The sequence below is a fragment of the Dermacentor variabilis genome, chromosome 5 (genome assembly GCF_050947875.1).
Source record: "Dermacentor variabilis isolate Ectoservices chromosome 5, ASM5094787v1, whole genome shotgun sequence".
Taxonomy (NCBI): Eukaryota; Metazoa; Arthropoda; class Arachnida; order Ixodida; family Ixodidae; genus Dermacentor; species Dermacentor variabilis.
Window position 1 is genome coordinate 152,717,243 of NC_134572.1, and position 21,039 is coordinate 152,738,281.

General features: G+C 45.7%; 1 protein-coding gene across 1 annotated transcript; it reads left to right on the forward strand.

The window, feature by feature from the left end:
* Nucleotides 1-1,320: 1,320 nt before the first annotated feature.
* LOC142583253 (uncharacterized) lies at nucleotides 1,321-16,571 on the forward strand. The gene is made up of 6 exons (XM_075693646.1): nucleotides 1,321-1,998; nucleotides 2,731-2,998; nucleotides 4,310-4,659; nucleotides 11,770-12,037; nucleotides 14,559-14,734; nucleotides 15,300-16,571. The coding sequence occupies exons 1-5, from the start codon at nucleotides 1,645-1,647 to the stop codon at nucleotides 14,645-14,647; spliced, it is 1,329 nt and encodes a 442-aa protein (XP_075549761.1). The 5' UTR covers nucleotides 1,321-1,644; the 3' UTR covers nucleotides 14,648-14,734; nucleotides 15,300-16,571.
* The last annotated feature ends 4,468 nt before the right edge of the window (nucleotides 16,572-21,039 follow it).

Consider the following 21,039-nt stretch of genomic DNA (forward strand, 5'->3'; position numbering starts at 1 on the left):
TCCTCCTCCTCTCTACACGCCTCGCACACCAAATCTATCTCCTGGTATCTGGCTCGGTACGTTTTAGTCCTCAGTACACCTGTCCTGGCTTCGAACAACAATGAGCTTCCCTTAGAGTTATCGTAAATATTTTCTTTGGCTATTTCTTGCTTAAACGTCCTGTATGTCTCCAATGCCGATTTGGTTTGCATCTCTGTACTCCACATACCCCTCTCTGCCTCCTTAACCTTTTTCTTGACAGATGATTCCTTACTTGTTCCCCCGCTACTTCCCAAGTATTTGCTTGTCAATTTTCTAGTTCGCTTCCTCCACCTCGTGTCAACATTCCTCGTGTATAAGTAACTGAAAACCTTCCTAGCCCACCGAATTTCCCCCATTTTTCTCAATCGCTCCTCAAATGCTATCTTGCTACTAGCCTCTCTGCCCTCGAAAGAAGACCATCCCAGATCCCCCTGCACTCCAAGATTTGGTGTCTTGCCATGTGCTCCCAGTCTACTGTCTACGCCGGTCTACTGCAGCGCCATCTGTCACTGCAGCCTGGAGTCATTGCTCGCAAGAGGCTAAGTAAAGGTGCAACACAGAGCCTCCGGGATCGGCAGTTATGGTTGTCGCGGAGGTCATGCATGTGCGTTTCGAGCTCGCCGATCGCTTGCTGTGGTTTCTCCTGCCGCGTTCGCACATCCTTTATGTGCACGGCAAGCGCTGTGCTTGCAAATGTACTTTGTGTGTGTGTATGTGTGCGCGCGCGCGTGCATTGAGGTTCCTGCATAACAATCATAACTCCGGGCGGCTTCAGATCGGGCACATTGAGAGCATTGGCTGTATTCTTGCCCTTCGGCGCCCTTTTACGGCGCGAAATATGTAAACGTTAGCGGCTGCATTCGTCACGGAGCAGTATTTTTTTTTTTCTTCAGTGAAACCTGGTGACCGCATTTCTGGCTGATATAAAATGAAAGGAATCCCGTGCAACCGACTAGGCACCGTGCAGGTGCTCTTTCCGGGCTTTTCCTCCTCGTGTCTTCCGAAATACTAAAAACGTGCTAAAAACATATGCGTGCTTACCGAACGGAAGGAGCTGACGAGCGTTTGTCTTCTGCAACCGAAACGCTGAGCCATCGGTTGAGCAGACGATCAGGAACATTGCATGACCTGTGGTCCGAAACGTGCAAGCATAGACGGCGTTATTGATGTATCTTAACAGTTTGTATTATTTATTTTTTGAAAATTATAAGAATTTGAGTTCTGTTTTGAGAGCGTTTTAGTTTATAAATGCAGAAAGTTTTGCACAACATGTTTAAATTTCGCGCGCTAGGCAGGCCGGTCGATAGCAGCACCCCACTGGTGGCGTCGTCGCAGAAGCGTCCCAGTTCTCCCATGGTTCTCCCATTGTTTTTCCGTACGGACACACTGCTGCCCCATTCCATACACATAGCTTCACGGAGCATTCGCTTGCCAAGGCTGGTAGCGCGACGTGATGCTACCTGCTATCTTTTCCTTCTTCCAGGTCTACGCTCCAGGTGATGTCACAAGCTGCACGTTTGCAGCGCGCGCACGAACCCTCTGTTTGGTCTGTGCGCGCATGCGGAAAAGTTCTGCTTCGTGCTGCTTGCCATTGCAATTGTTCGACTTGCAGCGGCTGAAACAATGCCACAGCGGCTGCGACTGCTGCGGCGCCCATGTAGCGCTGTGGGGTGCCAGAGCGAACAGAGCAAGAAGAGCTCCGTATCGTTCTTCAGGTTCCCCAAGGATCCCGTCAAGCGTAAGGCTTGGGAGATGAATATGGGCAGGAAGGACTGGCACGCATCTGACGCTTCTCTTTTGTGCTCGGAACACTTCATGCCAGACTGCTACAATGAAGATTTGCGCCTGCTCGCCGAGTTCAGGATACCTGTGAAAAAGCTGAGGTTGCGGCCAGACGCGGTGCCGACCGTGTTCGCGCACCGACCCATTCTGCAAGCCAAGCACCGTGGCGCTTTCGAAAAACGTCGAAGGAAAGAGGCAAGTCCAATGTGTTTTTTATTCGTTTGTTTGTTTGTTTGTTTGAAGATTGAATGCGAGTGGCCGCAAGTTTCGTTATGAATGAGCGATTGTGTGGGCTCAATTGAGCAACAGGCATGAGCATGTGAAAGTATTAACGAATATTTGCGTGACATAAATGTCTTCGTTTGTGAGTACGCTTGCATAAAATATGGCTGCTTGTTCCTGCCACACAGGTACTTTCGTTCTACCTTTCGTTCGCTATCAAGAATTGTTGCTGCCGCATGGTCCAGGAATCTGGATCGACTTTGTTGAGCGTTCATGACGATGCAGACGGCGTCCTACGATCGCCATCGAGAAGCTCGATCGCGATGCGCGGACCGCGATGTTCTTTATCCGGATCGAGTGAAGTCAGCAACACCTCCGGATGGCGGTCCTATCCGAGTCGGCCTCGATCGCGATACAAAATGCCCGCGTGACAGGGTTACTAAACTCTTGTACCTAGACTAGCATTTTGGCTTCCCATGTACTACGTTGCGTTGCAACATGCAAGGTGTACAAAATGCACAATGAACAGTTAACGGTGTATTCTTTCAAGAACTAGCGCATTTATTCTTGTTTGTTGACAGAGCACATGACTGCTCAGCTAATTCGTAGCATCGCAGGTCCTTGTTTTATGTATTATAGTGTCATGTGGTTTTCCTTGCCCACTTCTCACCCTCCCCTTCTGCTTTCTTTCTGTCAACTAAACAGGTCGTTGATGCTATCTTGAGAGAAAGTGGTGGGAATGAAGAGCTTGACACACAGAAGGAGCATTCCCCACTGGGAGCAGAAGCGTCCGTGGAAGCTGATCCATGTTGTTTAGGTGGTGCAAATGACTCCTTGACCTCAACTGCCACGTGTAGCACAGATGCAGGTATACAGAACGACTGTGGGAGGCATTCTGAATATGTGCAAGTGTTTCTGCGACCAGTGCAACGACATGTACCGATTCAAACCACTACAAAGACTGCGAATTCAGGTTAGTATACCACAGTGATCTAGGTTGAGTTCACAAACAGCTTTCAAATTTTCAGCACACTTTATAAGAACTGTTCATTTGCCATTTGCAATGCTTACATTTGCATTTACTCATGCACATGAGCTCTGTTCTCTGATGACAGTGTGCTTACAAGTGAGTGCATCAATTAGCGGCATTTATGATTCTTATCACTGAGCTATCTTTCCTGTGCTCTATCTGTATCACACTCTCATCTGGTCACTCGCTGGTGCTTGGGCCAATTTCTGGCTGTATATTAAACGAGTGCATGTTTGATTAAATACCGTATTTATTCAATTATAGGTAAACTTCCTTTTCCCCTGGATATGTTGCCCAATATAAGCTATTGATCTATATTATTATTAACCAAGGAATCACAACTTTGAATCGTGAACAAAGTTACCAAAAGTACTGAGCTGATCGAGTTCCTCTGTCGCACCTAGTTCTTCATGCAGCGCTGGCACTAGTACGTTAGATATGTTTGTTTGTGCTAAATATATATACAAAAAAATAAAATGTTAAGAAGTAGCATTGAGAGAACCAATCAAAAACGCTCAGAAATGCCCATGCATTTGCAGATTACACTCGAGCCAGCCATGCCAGTGAGCCAATGCTTGTGTATTGCCACCCTACGAATGAGAATAAAAGTGAGATACTCGTACAGCTTGCTGTGTGCGTCTGTGCACACCTGCGAAGCATCTGCCGAGAGCAGCTTCTGTGGCAGTTCCGACAGCAAAATTTAGTGGCTGAGCTGATGGTAAAGATAAATCTCTGGTCGTTGCGGTGTGAAAAAAATATAGTGAGCACCATTGCATTTCATCTGGTTGCTGAAACAGCTGTAGACAAAGAAGAACCGCATACGAAACTTTTTCCCGTTGTGAGACACCACAAAGTTTCTGCGCAAAGCTTTTCATTGGAAAAGAACTCTGCACATCACACGACACCAACAAGATGGCCCCAGTAGCAACATCAAAAGCAGCACCACCAAAATGAGTAAGCAGAGGTGAAACCAGAAGCAGCAGAAGTGACGAAAGATGCGATTGCAGCGTCACTAGCTTGCATGATCACTACTTCGGCCACCTCCCAAGTGGAACTGTGAAACAGAAGTATGTCTAAGAATGTTGCTTTGGATAGGCTATGGCGACCTACTACAAAGGGCAATACCACCATCGCCATGTGACATCACAAGCTGCGTTCTTGCAGAGTGCACGCGCGACCTGTGTTTCAGCTGTTACGCACATGCGGGAAACTTATGTTTTGTTCAGGTTGCCATTGGAATTGTTCATCTTACAGTGGCTGAACCAACTCCACTGCGGCACCCATGTTGCGCTGTGGGGTGCCAGAGCGAAAAGAGCAAAGAGAGCTCCGTATCGTTCTTCAAATTCCCCAAGGAGCCCGTCAAGCGTAAGGCTTGGGAGATGAATGTGGGCAGGAAGGACTGGCGTGCATGTGACACTTCTGTTTTGTGCTCGGAACATTTCACGCCAGACAGCTACAGTGACGATTTGCGCCTGCTCTCCGAGTTCAGGATACCTGTGAAAAGGCTGAGGCTGCGGCCAGATGCAGTGCCGACCGTGTTCGCGCACCAACCCATCCTGCAAGCCAAGGGCCATGGTGCTTTGGAAAAACATCGAAGAGAAGAGGCAAGTGTTGCATTGTTTGTTTAAAGATTGAATGTGAGCGTGTGCTGGTGAGTGCAAGTGGCCGCGAGTGTCATTATGAATGAGTGATTGTAAGGATGGGGGGGGGTGAATGACAGGCATGAACATGTGGAAGTGTGAAGGAATGATTGCGTGATAAAAATGTGTCATCACTTGTCAGTATGCTCACATAAAATATGGCTAGCCTGTTCCTGCCACACCGGCACTTTCAATCACGATCAAGGATGGTTGCTTCTTCATGGTTCATTAATCTAGATTGACTTGGTTGAGCATTCATGTTGATGCAGACGACGTCCTACGATCACAATCGAGAAGCTCGATCGCGGTGCGTGGACTGTGATCTACTTTTTCCAGATTGAGTGAAATCGCAATTTAATTGTTCATTTAGCAACACCAGATCCCGTTGATGGTCTGACCCAAATCGGGCTCGATCACAATGCAATGTGCCCATGTGACAGGGGTACTGTTACGGTTGGCGTGTAACACCCCGGGCAAAAAGGATGCTCTACCACCATGCCTCATCGAAACGAAGGGTGGATTCCTAATTTGCTGTGGTTGTCTTGAGTGGTTTCCGGTCTGTCAGGTGCACTGCAGTACTTATAGGCCCCTTCATGTGTGTGCATGCCTAAGCGAAATGAAGAGTGGATTCCTAATTTGCTATGGTTGTCTCGAGTGGATGCCGGTCTGGTGGATGCCCTGTAGTGTTCACAGACCCCTTTGTGTGTGTGCATGAAAACCTTTCCCGCGAACCAGCCAGGACCCACAGGCTGCCGCCAGCGGAGGCACGCTCGTGATGACATCAACTGGGACAATGGATCAGTCGCCCATTCACAACCGTACGCCCTTTTCGCGAACCAACGACAAGCGAAAGAGAAGGGCTCAGCTGCCTACGATCCCCATGACCCATGGGTTGCCACTAGTGGAGGCAAACTCGGGAAAAAATCATCCTGGAAAAGTGGGTGCCGTCGCCAAGCACTGTGGGACTCTGTGCATGTCACGTGACGTTGACGTGAACAAAATCCCGCCCACGATTTTAGGGGGCTTATTTACAGGGCCCTGCAATGTACTTCTTGACTTCGTTCTCTTCTTATCTTTCACCAACGATTGAATAAACCATGCAAGTTTCGCACTAGAAGTCGTCTCATCCCTGTCTGATTGCCATGGTCTACCGGACGCCTGCAGCCTGCCGACTACGCCATGCTACCCAATAGTAACGTCGGTCGAGCTTCGATAAACAGGCGTCATAACAACTGGTCGGCAGTGGTGAAGTATGCTACCCTGGAGAATGCAATAATTCGTTGGCAGCAATTGGGATACGTAACTCTGGAGACCCCAACTTTGGATGACATTTTAGAGATCGTCTCTTCTTTGTCCTGGTGACAATGTTCGGAAGGAAGGTGTCAGGGTTAATGACTGCATATGGTGAGTGCACGGCTTTTCTTCACTAAGGTATCACTTGGCTTTAAGTTTTTTTTTTTTAGAAATACAGAGCAGTGATTTTTCTTTAACTGTTGACGGAAGTTTTGAGTATGTTGAGGTTGTTATAGAGTGAAGAGTTAGCAGCAATAAGGGCAGCCATGAACTTGAAGGCACTAAAGAAGCCGGAATTGTTGAGCTTGGCCAGAGAGTTGGGCCTCCAAATTGCCGAATCAATGAGAAAGCAGGAGATCATTGAGGTGATCAAAGCAAGCGGGGCAGACGACGATGAACTGAAGGAATGCTTAGAGAGCATTGCAGGTAAGGAGGAAGAGCATAAGCGGCTGGAAGAAAAGGAAGGGCGTAAGCGCCTAGAGGAAAAGGAAGAGCGTATGCGCATAGAAGAAAAAGAAGAGCATAAGCGCCTAGACGAAAAAGAAGAGTACGAGCGGGCAGCACGCGACGCACTCAAAATGAAGCGCCTAGAGATTGAGCTTTTGAGAGCTAAAAATACTGAAAAACCTAGCACAGAGGCACGTGAAATCGAGTGCAGAATGACAGACTTGATGGCACCCTACGCAGTGGGAGGGTACATAGGTCTTTTTCTGATGCAGTTTGAGCACATGTGTGAGAAAGCAAAATTCGCGAGAAACATGTGGCCACAACGCTTGCTTACGTTACTGCCACGTGAGGTAGCTGATATCATTACCCACATGGGGAAAGAAGCAGAAGAATTCGACGGAGTCAAAGCAAATCTGCTTAAAAAGTATAGATTATCAGCAGAAGCATTTAGGCGAAAATTCAGGGAAGTCGAGTAGACCAAAAGTAAGTCCTACTCAGATTTTGCATACACCTTGAAGGTAAACCTGAAGGAATGGCTCAGCGAAGAGGGTGCACTTGGCGACGCCGAAAAGACAATGCAGTGCGTTGCTTTAGAACAGTTCTACCGCCAGCTGCCAGTAAACATCAAGTATTGGGTTCAGGATAGGCCAGGTGTAGACACTATCACGAGAGTGGCTGATCTCGCTGAGGAGTACGTAACTCACCATGTATTCGAAGGTAACGAAGCTCCTAAGAAGGAGAGGAATAAATACATGACCCGACAAGCCAAAGCGATGGTAAAAGTCAAGTCAGTATAACTCCAAGGAAAGATCAGATTCGGTGAAAAATAGTGATGAGAACAGCAAGGGAAGGGAGGAGTCACCCGAACAGAGGGCAGAAAGGCAAAAGAAAAAAAGCTTTAGAGGCCAAGAAACCAGTAGTCTGCTACAAGTGCCAGCAAACGAGGCATATCTCCATGGGATGCAAGAATCCCAAACTAGTGTTCATGTCACTAACTAGTAACGAGGAAAATCTGAAATTGCTAGAACCGTACATTCGAGACCTCTTGGTAAACGGCAAACCGTGTAGGGTGCTTTGCGCCTCAGCAGCCACAATGGACCTGGTGCATCCATCGTACGTAGAGGAAGGCCAGTTCACGGTAGAATGTTCTTGGATAAGGCAAGCCTTGGAGACCTCCAGTGTTTGTCTCCCTGTGGCCAAGATTCTTATCGAAGGCCCTTCTGGAGTACTGGACACTGAAGCCGCCGTCTCGGCACATCTCCCGCCACAGTATCCATATTTGTTTTCTAACAAATCTGAGGACTTGCTGTGACGCAAGGGAATCGGGTTTAGTGAAGGAATAGTGCAAGCCTTAACTCATTCCAAGGCAAGGAAGCTCGCGGCCAAGGCAGTGTACAAATGTCCTGTGGTGGAGGAAACAGGTTTGATGGAGGATTCGTCAACCAGCACCTAACAGGACAGCCGTATAGAGGATAATGTGGAAAGTACACCAGCTAATGAAGAGGTCAGGAAAGCACCGGAGCCTGAAACGGTCTCAAGAGGCAGAATGCAGAAGAGTTATTAAATGTAAGCCCTGCCACATGCATTGCTGAGCAAGAAAAAGATTCTACCCTGCGTAACCTAAGGCCAGACGCGAAAGAAGCTGTGGCCAAACAGAATGTAAAGTTCCTCAAGAGGGCAGGCGTCCTCTATAGAAAGTACACAAGTCGAAAGGGAGTGCAATTAGACCAACTCGTGGTGCCGCATCCTTATCGTGAGCAGCTCCTGCACTTGGTCCACGGGGGCTTTTGGACAGGGCATCAGGGCATTCGTAAAACAAAGGACCGCTTACTGCAGGAATTTGACTGGCCCAGCTGCTTTTGAGAAGTAGAAGCATTCGTAAGAAGCTGCGACACATGTCAACGCATAGGCAAGCCCGGAGATAAGGCTAAAACGCCAATGAAACCTGTTCCCATTATCGTGGAGCCATTTTGCATGCTCTATAGGCACAGTGCGACAACTTCCTGCAACGCAGTCTGGCTATCGGCATATTCTTACTGTACCTATGCCCCGCAATGAAATTTCCAGAGCCAGTGCCCCTCAAAGAACTAAGCTCGGTGGAGATAATCAATGCGCTTTTGTCTATCTTCGCGCGAGTAGGGTTTCCCGCAGAAATCCAGTCAGATCAAGGATCAGTCTTTACGAGCACACTGATCTCTACGTTTCTGGATACGTGCGGTATTAAAATTATTCATAGCTCAGTGTACCACCCGCATTGAAATGCGGTATAGAAAGTCCACTCAGTCATGAAATGGCTTTTGCCTGCCCTTTGTTATGAGCACAAAGCCAATTGGGAGGTTTGCTTGCCTGCAGCAATGTTCGCGCTTCGAACAGCACTGCACGAATCAACAGGTTTTTCACCTTCAGAGCTCGTTTATGGACGCTGCCTTCGCTCCCCTCTTCGCATTGTTCGAGAAGCCTGGGAAGGCCGGGCAGACAATCCTTCGGTTGTGGCATACGGGCTAGAGCTGTTGGACCGTCTGCACATTTCTCAAGAATTAGCAGGGCAGAAAATGCGTATGGCACAAAGCAATGCTAAGCATTACTATGACAGGACGGCTCGCACGCGACGCTTTAAAGTTAAAGGGAAAAGGTAATGATCCTGAAACCCTCATTAAAAAACAAGCTAGAGGTTCAATGGGAAGGACCGGTTGACATAATTCAGAAATTATGTGAAACAAACTACGTAATCACGGTACCGGGAAAACGAAGGACACGAGAATTGTACCATAGCAATCTACTTAAACCCTTCCGCCAGAAGGAGGCCATTGTGAACATGTCCTTTAACCAACCTGAGGAGATGCCTGTCGGCTTTCTGGAGTTAAAAGCAGTGGCGGAGGCCAAAGACATTCACGAGACCATTGACAAGCTAGTAGAGCAGGCAGAGTTGAATCCCAATCAAAGGACCGATCTGAGGGAACTCGTATTTGAATTTAAAGACATATTTTCAGACACACCTGGCAGGACCACTGCGATTGTTCACGACATCGAGTTAACCTCGTCGGACCCAGTTCGTTCAAAAGCTTATCACGTTTCACCTCGTAAACTTCAAGTCATGGCCGCTGAAATAGACAAGATGTTAGAGCTAGGTGTAATCGAAACAGGAGAGAGTGATTATATGTCGCCTCTTATCTTGGTTGAGGTCCCAGGAAAAGAGCCGCGACCGTGTATCAGCTACCGCTGGCTCAATTTAATCACGAAGGACCAGACTTATCCAATACTGCATATCGAGGATAGGCTTGAGAAAGTGAGCAGTGATAATTTCATCTCTACGCTCGATTTAGTCAGAGGGTATTGGCAGGTTCCGTTGACTGAGAGGGCAAGCAGGCTTGCGGCGTTTATTTCCCCGCTGGGAAGCTTTCGGCCGAAAGTCCTGAGCTTTGGATTGAAGAATGATTCTTATTGTTTCTTTAGCCTTATGGACCAGGTTCCACGAGGAATGGAGGACATTGCACTTCCGTATCTCGATGACATAGCAATCTTTTTTTCGTCATGGGCGGACCATGTGCAACACCTGCGAACCGTGTTGTGTCATCTACGAGGGGCCAATGTAACTGTCAAGGCTCCCAAATGCCACTTAGGGTGCGTGGAGGTAGCTTATCTGGGTCATGTAATAGGGAAAGGCCATCGTCGGCATTCCGAGGTTAAACTGACAGCAATAGCCAACTTCCCGCAACCACGCACCAAGCGGGACATTAGATCATTCCTTGGCTTGGCGGGTTATTACCAAAGATATATCCTGCGGTATTCCGAGATTGCGAGTTCTTTAACGGATGCTCTCAGAAAAACAGAACCAGAAAAGATAAAGTGGGATGACGCAAAAGAAAAGTCTTTTAGTAGGCTGAAGAAAGCACTAACGAGTCAGCCAGTGTTGAACACGTCCAACTACTCTAAGCCATTCATTCTTCAGTGTGATGCCACCAACCGGGGTATGGGGGTAGTGCTTTGTCAAAAGAGAGATGATGAAAATGAACACCCCGTCCTGTACGCCAGTAGAAAGCTTTCAGTTCGTGACGAGGCATACACTGCATCAGAAAAAGAATGCGCCTGCGTAGTATGGGTGGTGCAAAAGCTAGCTTGCTATATCGCCGGTTCAAGGTTCACCATAGAGGCTGACCACTGTCGCCTCACATGGCTGCAGTCCATGTCTACAAAAAACGGTCGTCTTTTGTGCTGAAACTTGGCTCTTCAACAGTACACCTTCGATATTCGCTACAAGAAGGGTAAGCTTAACGGCAATGCCGACGGTCTGAGTCGTTGCCCCTAGAGTAACGAAAGCCTCATTCTCACTGGGGTTTCCGTGGCATTTTTACGTTGGTATTCTTTTTTTCTCTTATGTTTTTTTTATTATCGCGAAGTTGTAGTTGATCTTTAGCTGATTTTAGTAACCACGTCTTAACGCTTTCAAGAAATGCCTATTTTTAGTGTTCGGGGGATGGGAAAGCAGTAGCGGGTTTTCTTTTTCTTTCTTTTTTTTTTTTTTTTGTCAAGCCTGGTGTGGTCTTGGGGGAGGGTGGCATTGTGCTCGCCGCTTTGTGGTTGTGGGTCCGGCACTGTTCTGGGGCGATTGCTTGCCCAAACAGGAGACGAAAAGTTCCGAGACTGGTTTGCAAGTCCTGTTCACTAGACCAGACCAAGGAGAAAAGGCACAAGATGGGAGAAAAAAGATGCACCACAAGAACTGATCGTCCTTGGAAAGTGGGTGCCGCTGCCAAGCAGCGTGGGACTCAGTGCATGTCACGTGACATTGACGTGAACAAGATCCCGCCTACGATTTTAGGGAGCCTATTTAAAGGGCCCCACAATGTACTTTTTGACTTCATTCTCTTCTTGTCTTTCACCAACCATTGAATAAACCGTGCAAGTTTCGCACTAGAAGTTGTCTCGTCCCAGCCTGATTGCCATGGTCTACCGGACGCCTGCAGCCTGCCGACAACGCCACATTACCCAATAGTAACATCGGTTGAGCTTTGATAAACAGGCGTCGCAACAACTGGTCAGCAGCGGTGAGGTACGCTACCCTGGAGAATGCAACAGTACTAAACTCTTGTACCTAGACCAGCATTTTCGTCTTGCCATATACTATGTTGTGTTGCAAATTGCAGAGCGCATAATATACACAGTGAACAATTAACGGTGTATTTATTCAAGAACTAGTGTGTTTATTCTTGTTTGTTGACATGGCTGCTCAGCTAAATCGTAGCATTGCAGGTCCTTGTTTTATGCATTATAGTTCATGTGTTTTTCTTTGCCCTCTTCTCACCCGCCCCTCCTTTCTTTCTATCAACTACACAGGTCATTGATGCTATCTTGAGAGAAAGTGGTGGGAATGAAGAGCTTGACATGCAAAAGGAGCATTTCCCACTGGGAGCAACAACGGCCGTGGAAGCTGATACATGTTGTTTAGGTGGCTCAAATGACTCCTTGACCTCAACTGCCTCGTGTAGCACAGATGCAAGTATACAGAATGACTGTGGGAGGCATTCTGAATATGTTCAAGTGTTTCTGCGACCAGGGCAACGACATGTACGGATTCAAACCACTACAAAGACTGCAAATTCAGGTTAGTATACCACAGTGATCTATGTTGAGTTCACAAACAGCTTTCCAATTTTCAGCATACTTTATAAGAACTGTTCATTTGCCCGTTGCGATGCTTACATTTGCATTTACTCATGCACATGAGCACTGTTCTCTGATGACAGTGTGCTTACAAGTGAGTGCATCAATTTGCGGCATTTATGATTCTTATCACTGAGCTCTCTTTCCTCTGCTTTATCTGTATCACACTCTCGTCTGCTCACTAGCTGGTGCTTGGGCCAATTTCTGGCTGTATATTAAATGAGTGCCTGTTCGATTAAATACCGTATTTATTCAACTATAGGTCAACTTCTTTTCCCCTGAATATGTTGCCCAATATGAGCTATTGATCTGTATTATTATTGACCAAGGAATTTCAACCTTGAATCGTGAACAAAGTTACCCAAAGTACTGAGCTGATGGAGTCCCTCTGTCGCACCTAGTTCTTCATGCAGCACTGGCACTAGTACGTTAGATATGTTTGTTTGTGCTAAATATATATACCAAAAATAAAACGTTAGAAAGTAGCATTGAGAAAACCAATCAAAAACGCTCAGAAATGCCCATGCATTTGCAGATTACAGTCGAGCCAGCCATGCCAGTGAGCCAATGCTTGTGTATTGCCACCCCACGAACGAGAATAAAAGTATGATACTCGTACAGCTTGCTGTGTGCGTCTGTGCACACCTGCGAAGCATGTGTCGAGAATAGCTTCTCTGGCAGTTCCAACGATACAGCTTGTGCCTTCGACTAACAAGATTTAGTGGCCGAGCTTATGGTAAAAATGTCATGCTCGAAGTTCTTGGTTTTTCTCAAAAGCTGTGGGTTGACCTGTATTTGAGTTATTATTTTTTGTTATTTGGCGAGTTAGATATGTAGGGTCAACTTATATTCCAGTAAATATAGTATGTTCTTGCATTTTCATGCTTTGCAGAAACAGACTTGCTCTAGAGAGTGTACAGGTTATTAGTGCATGCTGTGACAAGGTTCCTCTTTTAACGTTAATCAGCACTATTTATGGTAATACTTCAAAAATAATCATAAAACTGAACAGTGGTATAACCTCAGAAATTTAGCTGTTTCCCTCCACTCATTAAAAACAAAAAAAGCACCATGCATGGTCAAGTGACCTAAAAAAAATTAGGGCTACTTGATTTCTGAACCAAACTAGACAGCCGCGGTAACTGCTGCCAGACACCCCACCGAGACCAGAGCCTCTAAGGATAAATGTGCTCGTCGTGGTACCACACATGCCCATCACCAACCGTACGAGTCAATTATGCAAGTTGGCTAGTATGTACAAGCGACTAGCCCACACCACCTAGAACTTGTGACATCACCAGAGAGAGTAGGCTGTGTTGCTCTATGGCTTAGGTGAAGTGTGTCACAGATGAATAGAGGCAAAGCCGTTGCATCGCCAGTATTTGCCTCATACAGCCCAACATGCCGGATCTAACCAGTGTGCTGCACTATCCATTCTAATGGATAGTCATTCTATCCATCCACTGCAATGATGTAACCAGCGTGAAAAAAAAGATGTCACACAAGGGCCTTATCTAAGTTTTGGTGGTGTTTAACTAGACCTGTCACAGTGTTCTTCACTTGGTTGCAAGCCCCCTACAAAAATTTGAACCTGACGCTTGCTCCGGCATATATAGCATATAAAGCAGCTAATTGTATAATCTCCCTCATAGTGACTACTGTATAGCTGTTTTATGCTTTGTATTTCCTCTAATGTGTATATTTTTCGACAGGAGGTCCCCTTTCAGCCACATGCTCTCCTCCTTACTAAAGAAATAAACTAAACTGAAACTGAAAGCAGCACGAATCTTAAGCTGTCTCTGATGTCACTGTGGAGACCTAAGCTAAGCCTGCTGCAGCAGCATGTGATCAGGCGAGCAAAAGATATGACTGACCAGTTTTAAGGCAGGGACGTCAGTTTTCTATTTGGACAAACACACAGCCCACTGAGCTGGCACTGGAGTGCTGCAAACCAAATGCGGCTGATGAAGGCCAAGACGGCCACTACATTACCCTAATGATAGGTCTCCATCAGTGGCTAGACCTAGAGCCTTTAATATAAAGAATAAATCTCAGTAAGGATGCTGAAATAACAGCCTAGCTTTGTTGTCAAGGCGAGACAAACGGAAGTGGAAATAAAACAGCTGGCAGCAGACAGGCCAGAAATTGCTATAAATTTGGCCTGAAGAGGGCAGGCTGGGCACGTCATTTTTATTCCAGGACATGTGGCCCTTTCATCCTAATGCCATAAGTTTCAGGAGGTGTCACCATAAACCTCATCGGCAATAACAATTGAGGGAAAAACAACTGCCTCGCATTGGTAGATATGTTCGCTGTTATGGGTAGCTTTTATCTTTCAGACCAAAGTGTTTCAAATAATTATTGGAGGCACAAATAGTTTGCACAGCCATGGAAATCCCTGAATGTGTTCAAGGATTTCCTGAACACAGGCCTTGCTTATAGTGTCTACTTTACACTTCTAGGTTCACAAACTGATGCTGTTTCTCCAGATTCAAGAGATGTAGGAGCTGAAGACATTGGCAATACCTTAGTGGCACTCTGCTGCTCATAAAAGCCGCCAGTAAAGTGGTGAAAAGTTCATAATTTCTCATGATTTGGACTCTTCACATGGGCTGCTGCGTGCATGGTTGTCTGCAGGGTGAGGCCACTTTGTTCATTTCATTGCATCCTGATTTGAGGCTTACTGTGTAGTTATTTTTTTCCCCATAAATGCAGCATATCAACATTCATGTGCACTTGCTCTTACCCGTGTTCACTCATGTATTTCGCCAGTGGTGAAGAGTTCATTTCTCAGGATTTGGGCTCTTCTTATGAGCCGTCTGCTTGTACCGCTAATATCGGGCAAGGCCACTTCGTTCATCTCATTGCAGCCTGATTTTAAGTCTACTGTGCAAAGAAATTTTTCCGTAAACAAGCATAGCAATATTCCTATACACTCATGTTTATACCCACTCAGTTACACTCTTCAGAAATGAATGTGAGTAGTGAGGGCATCAACCTGTGGACACACGAAGCATATCATTCAGTGTTTGAATTAGGGGAACAAAGGGTTGAAAGTGCAATGTTGGTTCTCCTGCAACTACTTTGGTGTTTAAGGAAGTGACTGTACTCGAAGGGCTCCTTTGCGTGATTAGTTCAGTATGCCATTTGTTGTACTACAGTTGATGGTGTGTCAAATTTCTTTTTCTTTTTGCCTTTTTCAGGAGCTTTAAATCTGACTGCCGAGTCCCCTGGCTCACAGGATGAATCAAAATATGTTGTTTTTTTAGAGAGATTATTGCAGCTATACTCAAGATGCAAGCATCACAACTAAAGTGAACGGCACAGCACTTGAAGTCGTAGCTCTCTGCCCCAACCAGCACAAATTTGTTTGGCACAGTTAACCCCAAATTGGACCATTTGCAGCTGGGAATGTGCTTCTTGCAGCAGAAATTCTTTTCTGGCCTGAACCCAGCGAAGTCTTTGCAGATGCTGTCATTGGTAAAGGTGGCTACCATGTCAAAGAGGACTTTCTTCCGTCATCAGCAGAACCTCTTAATTCCATCTGTGCAGAAAGTGTGAAGAGTCACGCGTGCCATCCAGTCTGCTTTCCACCGTTATAAATGTCACAGGTAGAAAAATTGGTTTATTTCACTGACTGTAAAGTGCAATACAGGTTATTAATGCATCGCAGTGGACATGAACACAAATTTAAACTGCCTGATAAACAGTTGCAAATACCCCTTACCTCCAGTAACTTCCCCTTGCCACTAATGCTGCTAAAGCTGCTGGTAGTGACACTGTCTGGAAGAATTAGCTGTGGCTACTGCATTAAAGTGCTGTTTCTAAACATTGTTTCTTCATACTCACTTCAAAATTTTGGGGGGGTTTGGCGAGAGGACCAGACAGAACTCTTGTCAGTAGCTGCACGAAGTGAAACGGTTATAGCTGGTGATGGCCATTCAGACTAACCGGGGTTTTCTACAAAGTTTGGCACATACTCTGTGTTGCATGTGTTGCATGTGTACCCAAATGCACCTGCATTGGATGTCACCTGGCTTGTTTTTTTATAACTTTCACTTGAATGAAGTCGGTAGCAGTAACAACACGGAACTGGAACACTTTAAACCAGGCCCGAGATACCTGAAAGTTCAAGGAATTGCAATTGCCACACTAATAACTGACAGGCATGGACCAACCAGGAAGTGCCTTGCCAGCAACCCTAGAGATATAGACCACAGATTTGATGTGTGGCATTTTGCAAAAGGTAATCACTGATAGATGGATATCTGCATACGGTGCTTCTGTATGTTTTTGAAGAGGCCGTGTCATGCAAATGTGTAAAAATAAGAGTTATTTCATTAGTGGCACTCTTGCAGCTTTGTTGTGTTCTCCAAATGTCAAGGCATCAAGGAGGAACTTCTAGCAGCTGCAAAGCACTTCAAGGACAGCAATGTTATTGTTTTTTGAATAAAATTAATCATCAGTCACCTGTACTGCTGTGCTTCAACAAGCAATGAAGATAGGAATCTGATTGTAGCAAAGTGGTTCTCCATGTTGAACCACATTTCTGATGTGCACAGTGGACATTCATCTCCGTTTCTTAGCTGTGAGCATGGCAGTCTGGAACGACGCAAGGGATAAAACAAGGTAAACACCGTAGGGCCTGTCTAATGACACTTGAAACAAGTACAGCAGACTTCTCTTAAATGCTTCTTGTTGAGGTATGTAAAGTTTACAACATTAGCAGTTGTTGGTACTTAACGGGAGCATGGGAACAGTGACTGGATTGCTTAGCTGCACACTTTAATAGTGGCAACGTGCACTACGTGTTTGCATACATGAAACAACTGTTGAGACATCTTTAACAGCTCTGTGCACAGAGTACAAAGCAAGAAAGTACTGTTGTGATACCTTACGGTAGGATTTTGTACTTGTCACTAATAAACTTTTTCAGTAAGGCTCTATTTTTACATTTTTTCGATAATACGCTCGAACCTCGTTATAACAGAATGGGATTTAACAAAATAATGGGTATAACGAAGTAAATGAAATTCCACTTGAAAGCTGCATAGACATTCACGTATATGAAGCCTCGTTATAACTAAGTAAAATTGACCTGCCGATTGGTGTAACGAAATAGATTTGTCTCCGAAACCAAATATATGTATATATATACGCGACCGTTGCACGCCGAGTACATTGCTTTCTGCGGGATTAGGCACTCGTTCGCTGCGACTGTTCAAAACTTCCGCTTCCCTGTGTCGAATACGTCGTCGAGCAACACTGGTATATCTCGCTGCGCCGCGCACAAGCAGCACAACCGGCAGACTGCCATCGGCTACAACTCGGGTATGCAGCAAGCACAGAAGCGAGGAACATTTCTGCTGCGGCGCTGGGACTGCGCGATGTTCGGTGAGTAGCAGAAAACGTGCACTAAAACACTCGCCTGCGCCTGCTGCCCGGTTAATGTCATGACGGTTTGGTCTATGAACTTGTTGATGCTAGATACTGGCAAGTTCACTGGAACGGAAAGGGAGCGGTAAGACGCACATTAAGAAAAGGCACGGCATATGGTCATGTTTGTGTTATGAATTATTGCACTGGATTACGAAAAACAAGCAGAGGGGAATCGCACGCTGAGAAGACCGATAAACATACAGTTCGACGCAACTTGAGAAATAATATTGAAATGTCCAAGAACGCAGAAGACAAAAAAAAAAAGATTGAATCGTCGCGACGGCATGTCGCCGTAGCTATAGGCGTCGAAGTCTCTATAACGGAATTTTTGAACAGTTCTGATAGCGTCCACGCAACAGTGGTTGCTAGTGTATACTGTCAAATGCTCATGTGCTGCGGCACGGTGCGAAAACGCGCTCGCAGCGGACATGCATGCAGACAGACGCGCAGTCAGTCGCTGCGAACCCGTGCGATCGCTGGATTGGGGCTCCATTCTGTTACGCCCTATTTGGTTATACAGACAGCCCACTATAAGAACATATTTCACATAATTTACTCGCAGCGTTTGGCTACCTTTCACGCAAGAAGCCGGTTCGGTAGACTCCATCGCGGCGGCCGCGCGCAGTGGCGTTTACTGTACGTATTCGGTAAAGAGATAGCTTCTGTAAATGATTCCGTGCTTTCAGTTTGCCCAAGATTATTATATCGACAGTCAGAAGCTTCCCTCGTTTTGAGAGTGCTTACATAAATGTCCAGGAGGGCCGCCACGTGGCGTTTTAACGCGACAGCGTTAAGGAGCTCGTGTCGCAGAAAAGCCGGTGTCGTCGGCGGCGTTGGCCGTGAGCGATAAATCCCAGCAGGCACTTCATGAATAAAAAACAACTTGCAAGATGGGCTGGGTGGGAATCGAACCAGGGTCTCCGGAGTGTGAGACGGAGACGTTACCACTGAGCCACGAGTTTTTTTTTTTTCTTTATTGCCTCGCTTTTCACAGAGTTTACGAGATCAGAAGAACAGATTAACAAGATAATAGTACCGAGAACCGTCAGCTGTTTGCTGACTACAAGCCATCAGTATTTCGGCATCTGCAACAACATTTCTAATCTTGGAACCCACTCTGGTACATACGACTGCACCTTCTGCACTTCGACAAAATGGGACACCGATTCGCAAAAATATTCGCGAACCGGTCTAGCGTCAATATCCGCATTGTGTACAGCAGTCCGAGTTCGCCATATACTGTGCAGGCCCAGGAGCATAACCAGATCGAAAGGCACACCATCGTCGTTTTCGACCGTGAGATAACGGATTCCGTGCGGACTTAATGGCAACTCTTTTTTCAAGGTTCTCTGTAAGATGTCTCAGAAGAACACTCCACTCCAGAAATCTAAAAACACATGCTCAATTGTCTCTGGTTTTTTGCATAACAAACAATGAGTACCCCACGGAACAAATAAACCCTTTTCTTCTAACCATGTTTTAACAGGTAAGGTTCCTGTGTGCAGCTTAAAAAAAAAAGGTTTAACCCCTGGCGCAACTAGCATTTTTTTAACGCGTTTCAAAACTTCTTTTCCTTTGCCTGCACAGTATAATTCACGGTACAATGGCACAGGAAATAACACATCCACAAGGTCCTTGTACAGTTTTTTGCGTGACAAATCTGTCAAATATTGCAAAGAAAAACGCACCGATAAGAAGCGGAAAGATGACACCACTTCTTTTAGATATCCTCGTACTGGTCCTTGCTGACACACCGAAGACACAACAAACTCTGGTAGCACTTTACCCAGCCTCAGTTGAATCATAGTTCTGAGAAAGGTATGATCTACATCTCTGAGAAAAACAAATCGGCTGACGAGTTGTCTCACATACAGATGCACTAGATCAAGCCCACCATCACTCCCTCTTTTAAACAGATTTGTTCGGCTCGTTTTTTCCCATAGAGAGCTCCAGATAAAGACCGCGAACACTCTGTGCATTTTTTGTACATTTAACCTGCTGCAATGCAAAACTTGCATTACATACCATAGCTTGCTTACAAGGAATAGGTTGCACGTCGTGGCCCGTGCGAAAATCGACTTATCCCATCCTTTCCACTCTTGTGCATTTTCACGTAACACCTCTGTTTGTTTTTTCCAATAAGGCTCATTATCAGAGTAGTACTGTAGGGGTACTCCTAAGTATTTTGTTGGTGTTTCTTGCCATTTAATGTTCAAGAACATCCTTGGTGCGACGTCCCATTCCCCATGCCAGAACCCAACGCACTTGTCCCAGTTTACTGCACTACCACTTGCTTGACAGAAACTTTTAAGAGCATTGACGGTATGCATTATACTTTCATGATCAGCACAGAAAACTGCAATGTCATCAGCGTAAGCAAGAAGGCTTACCTCGGCTTGATGTAACTGAAATCCACGTATCGCGTTGTTCCTAATTACGCTTAGACAAAAGGGCTCAATATATATGCAAAACAGAAGCGGTGATAATGGGCACCCTTGTCTGACCGAGCGCTGTACTGGTATGTATTCACCTACTGATTTGTTTATTATCAACCTCGTCGTACATCCGGCGTAAGCCATCCGCACACCCTCGCTGATCACATTGCCTACATTCACATATTCAAGCATACATATAAGCAGATCGTGCGGCACGCGGTCGAACGCCTTCTCAAGGTCAACCTGCAGCATAGCGACACTTAGTTGCATTGCGTCACAGCATTCAAGGATTGATCGTGCTATGTGTATATTTGTCATAATTGTCCTTCCTTTTATTCCGCACGTTTGATGTGGACCGACTAAATCTTTTATTACGGTCTGCAACCTGTTAGCCAATACTTTCATTAATATTTTACAGTCTATATTTGTCAGGCTAATCGGCCTATACGATGTGACGTTACGTAATTTGATTGGGTCTTCAGTTTTTGGTATTAGGACCGTGTGTGCTGACAAAAAGGACGGCGGTAGATGTTTGTTCGCGTAAGCCTCGTTGTATACTTCAGTCAAAACAGGTGCGATGACACCCTTAAACGCCTTGTACAATGCAGCGCTTAAGCCATCCGGTCCCGGTGATTTGCCATTATTTAAATGGTCAATCGAATTCTTAACTTCCTCTACCGTTATGGGCACTTCTAATACTTCCTTAGTTTCATCATCTAATGTTGGCATCAGTGACATGAAGTCTTTTTTAAATCTATCAGTGTCAATTTGGCTACGAGAAAACAATACTTTGTAATAATCCAAAAAACAACTTGCTGTCTACTAACAAAGAAACAATTGTTTCTTTGTTGGTAGACAGTAACCCATTATGTTCTATTTCTGTTATTGCATTTTGGGCAGCATATTTCTTTTCGACTCCCAAGGGACGTTTTGTGGGCATTTCTCCTGTGCTCCATTTTTCAGCTCTGGCTCGAATCAATGCTCCATTGTATCGCTCTTGGTCTATCAGCTCAAGTTTTTGCTTTATGCTTTTTATGTCTTCTAAGATATAACCGGGTTGTATACTTTC

Coding starts and splice junctions, on each gene's coding strand:
- LOC142583253 (XM_075693646.1), top strand. CDS start 1,645: ATGCCACAGCGGCTGCGACTGCTGCGGCGCCCATGTAGCGCTGTGGGG. Junction 4,660..11,769: donor AAAAACATCGAAGAGAAGAG/GCAAGTGTTGCA, acceptor TCAACTACACAG/GTCATTGATGCTATCTTGAG. Junction 12,038..14,558: donor TACAAAGACTGCAAATTCAG/GTTAGTATACCA, acceptor TTACACTTCTAG/GTTCACAAACTGATGCTGTT.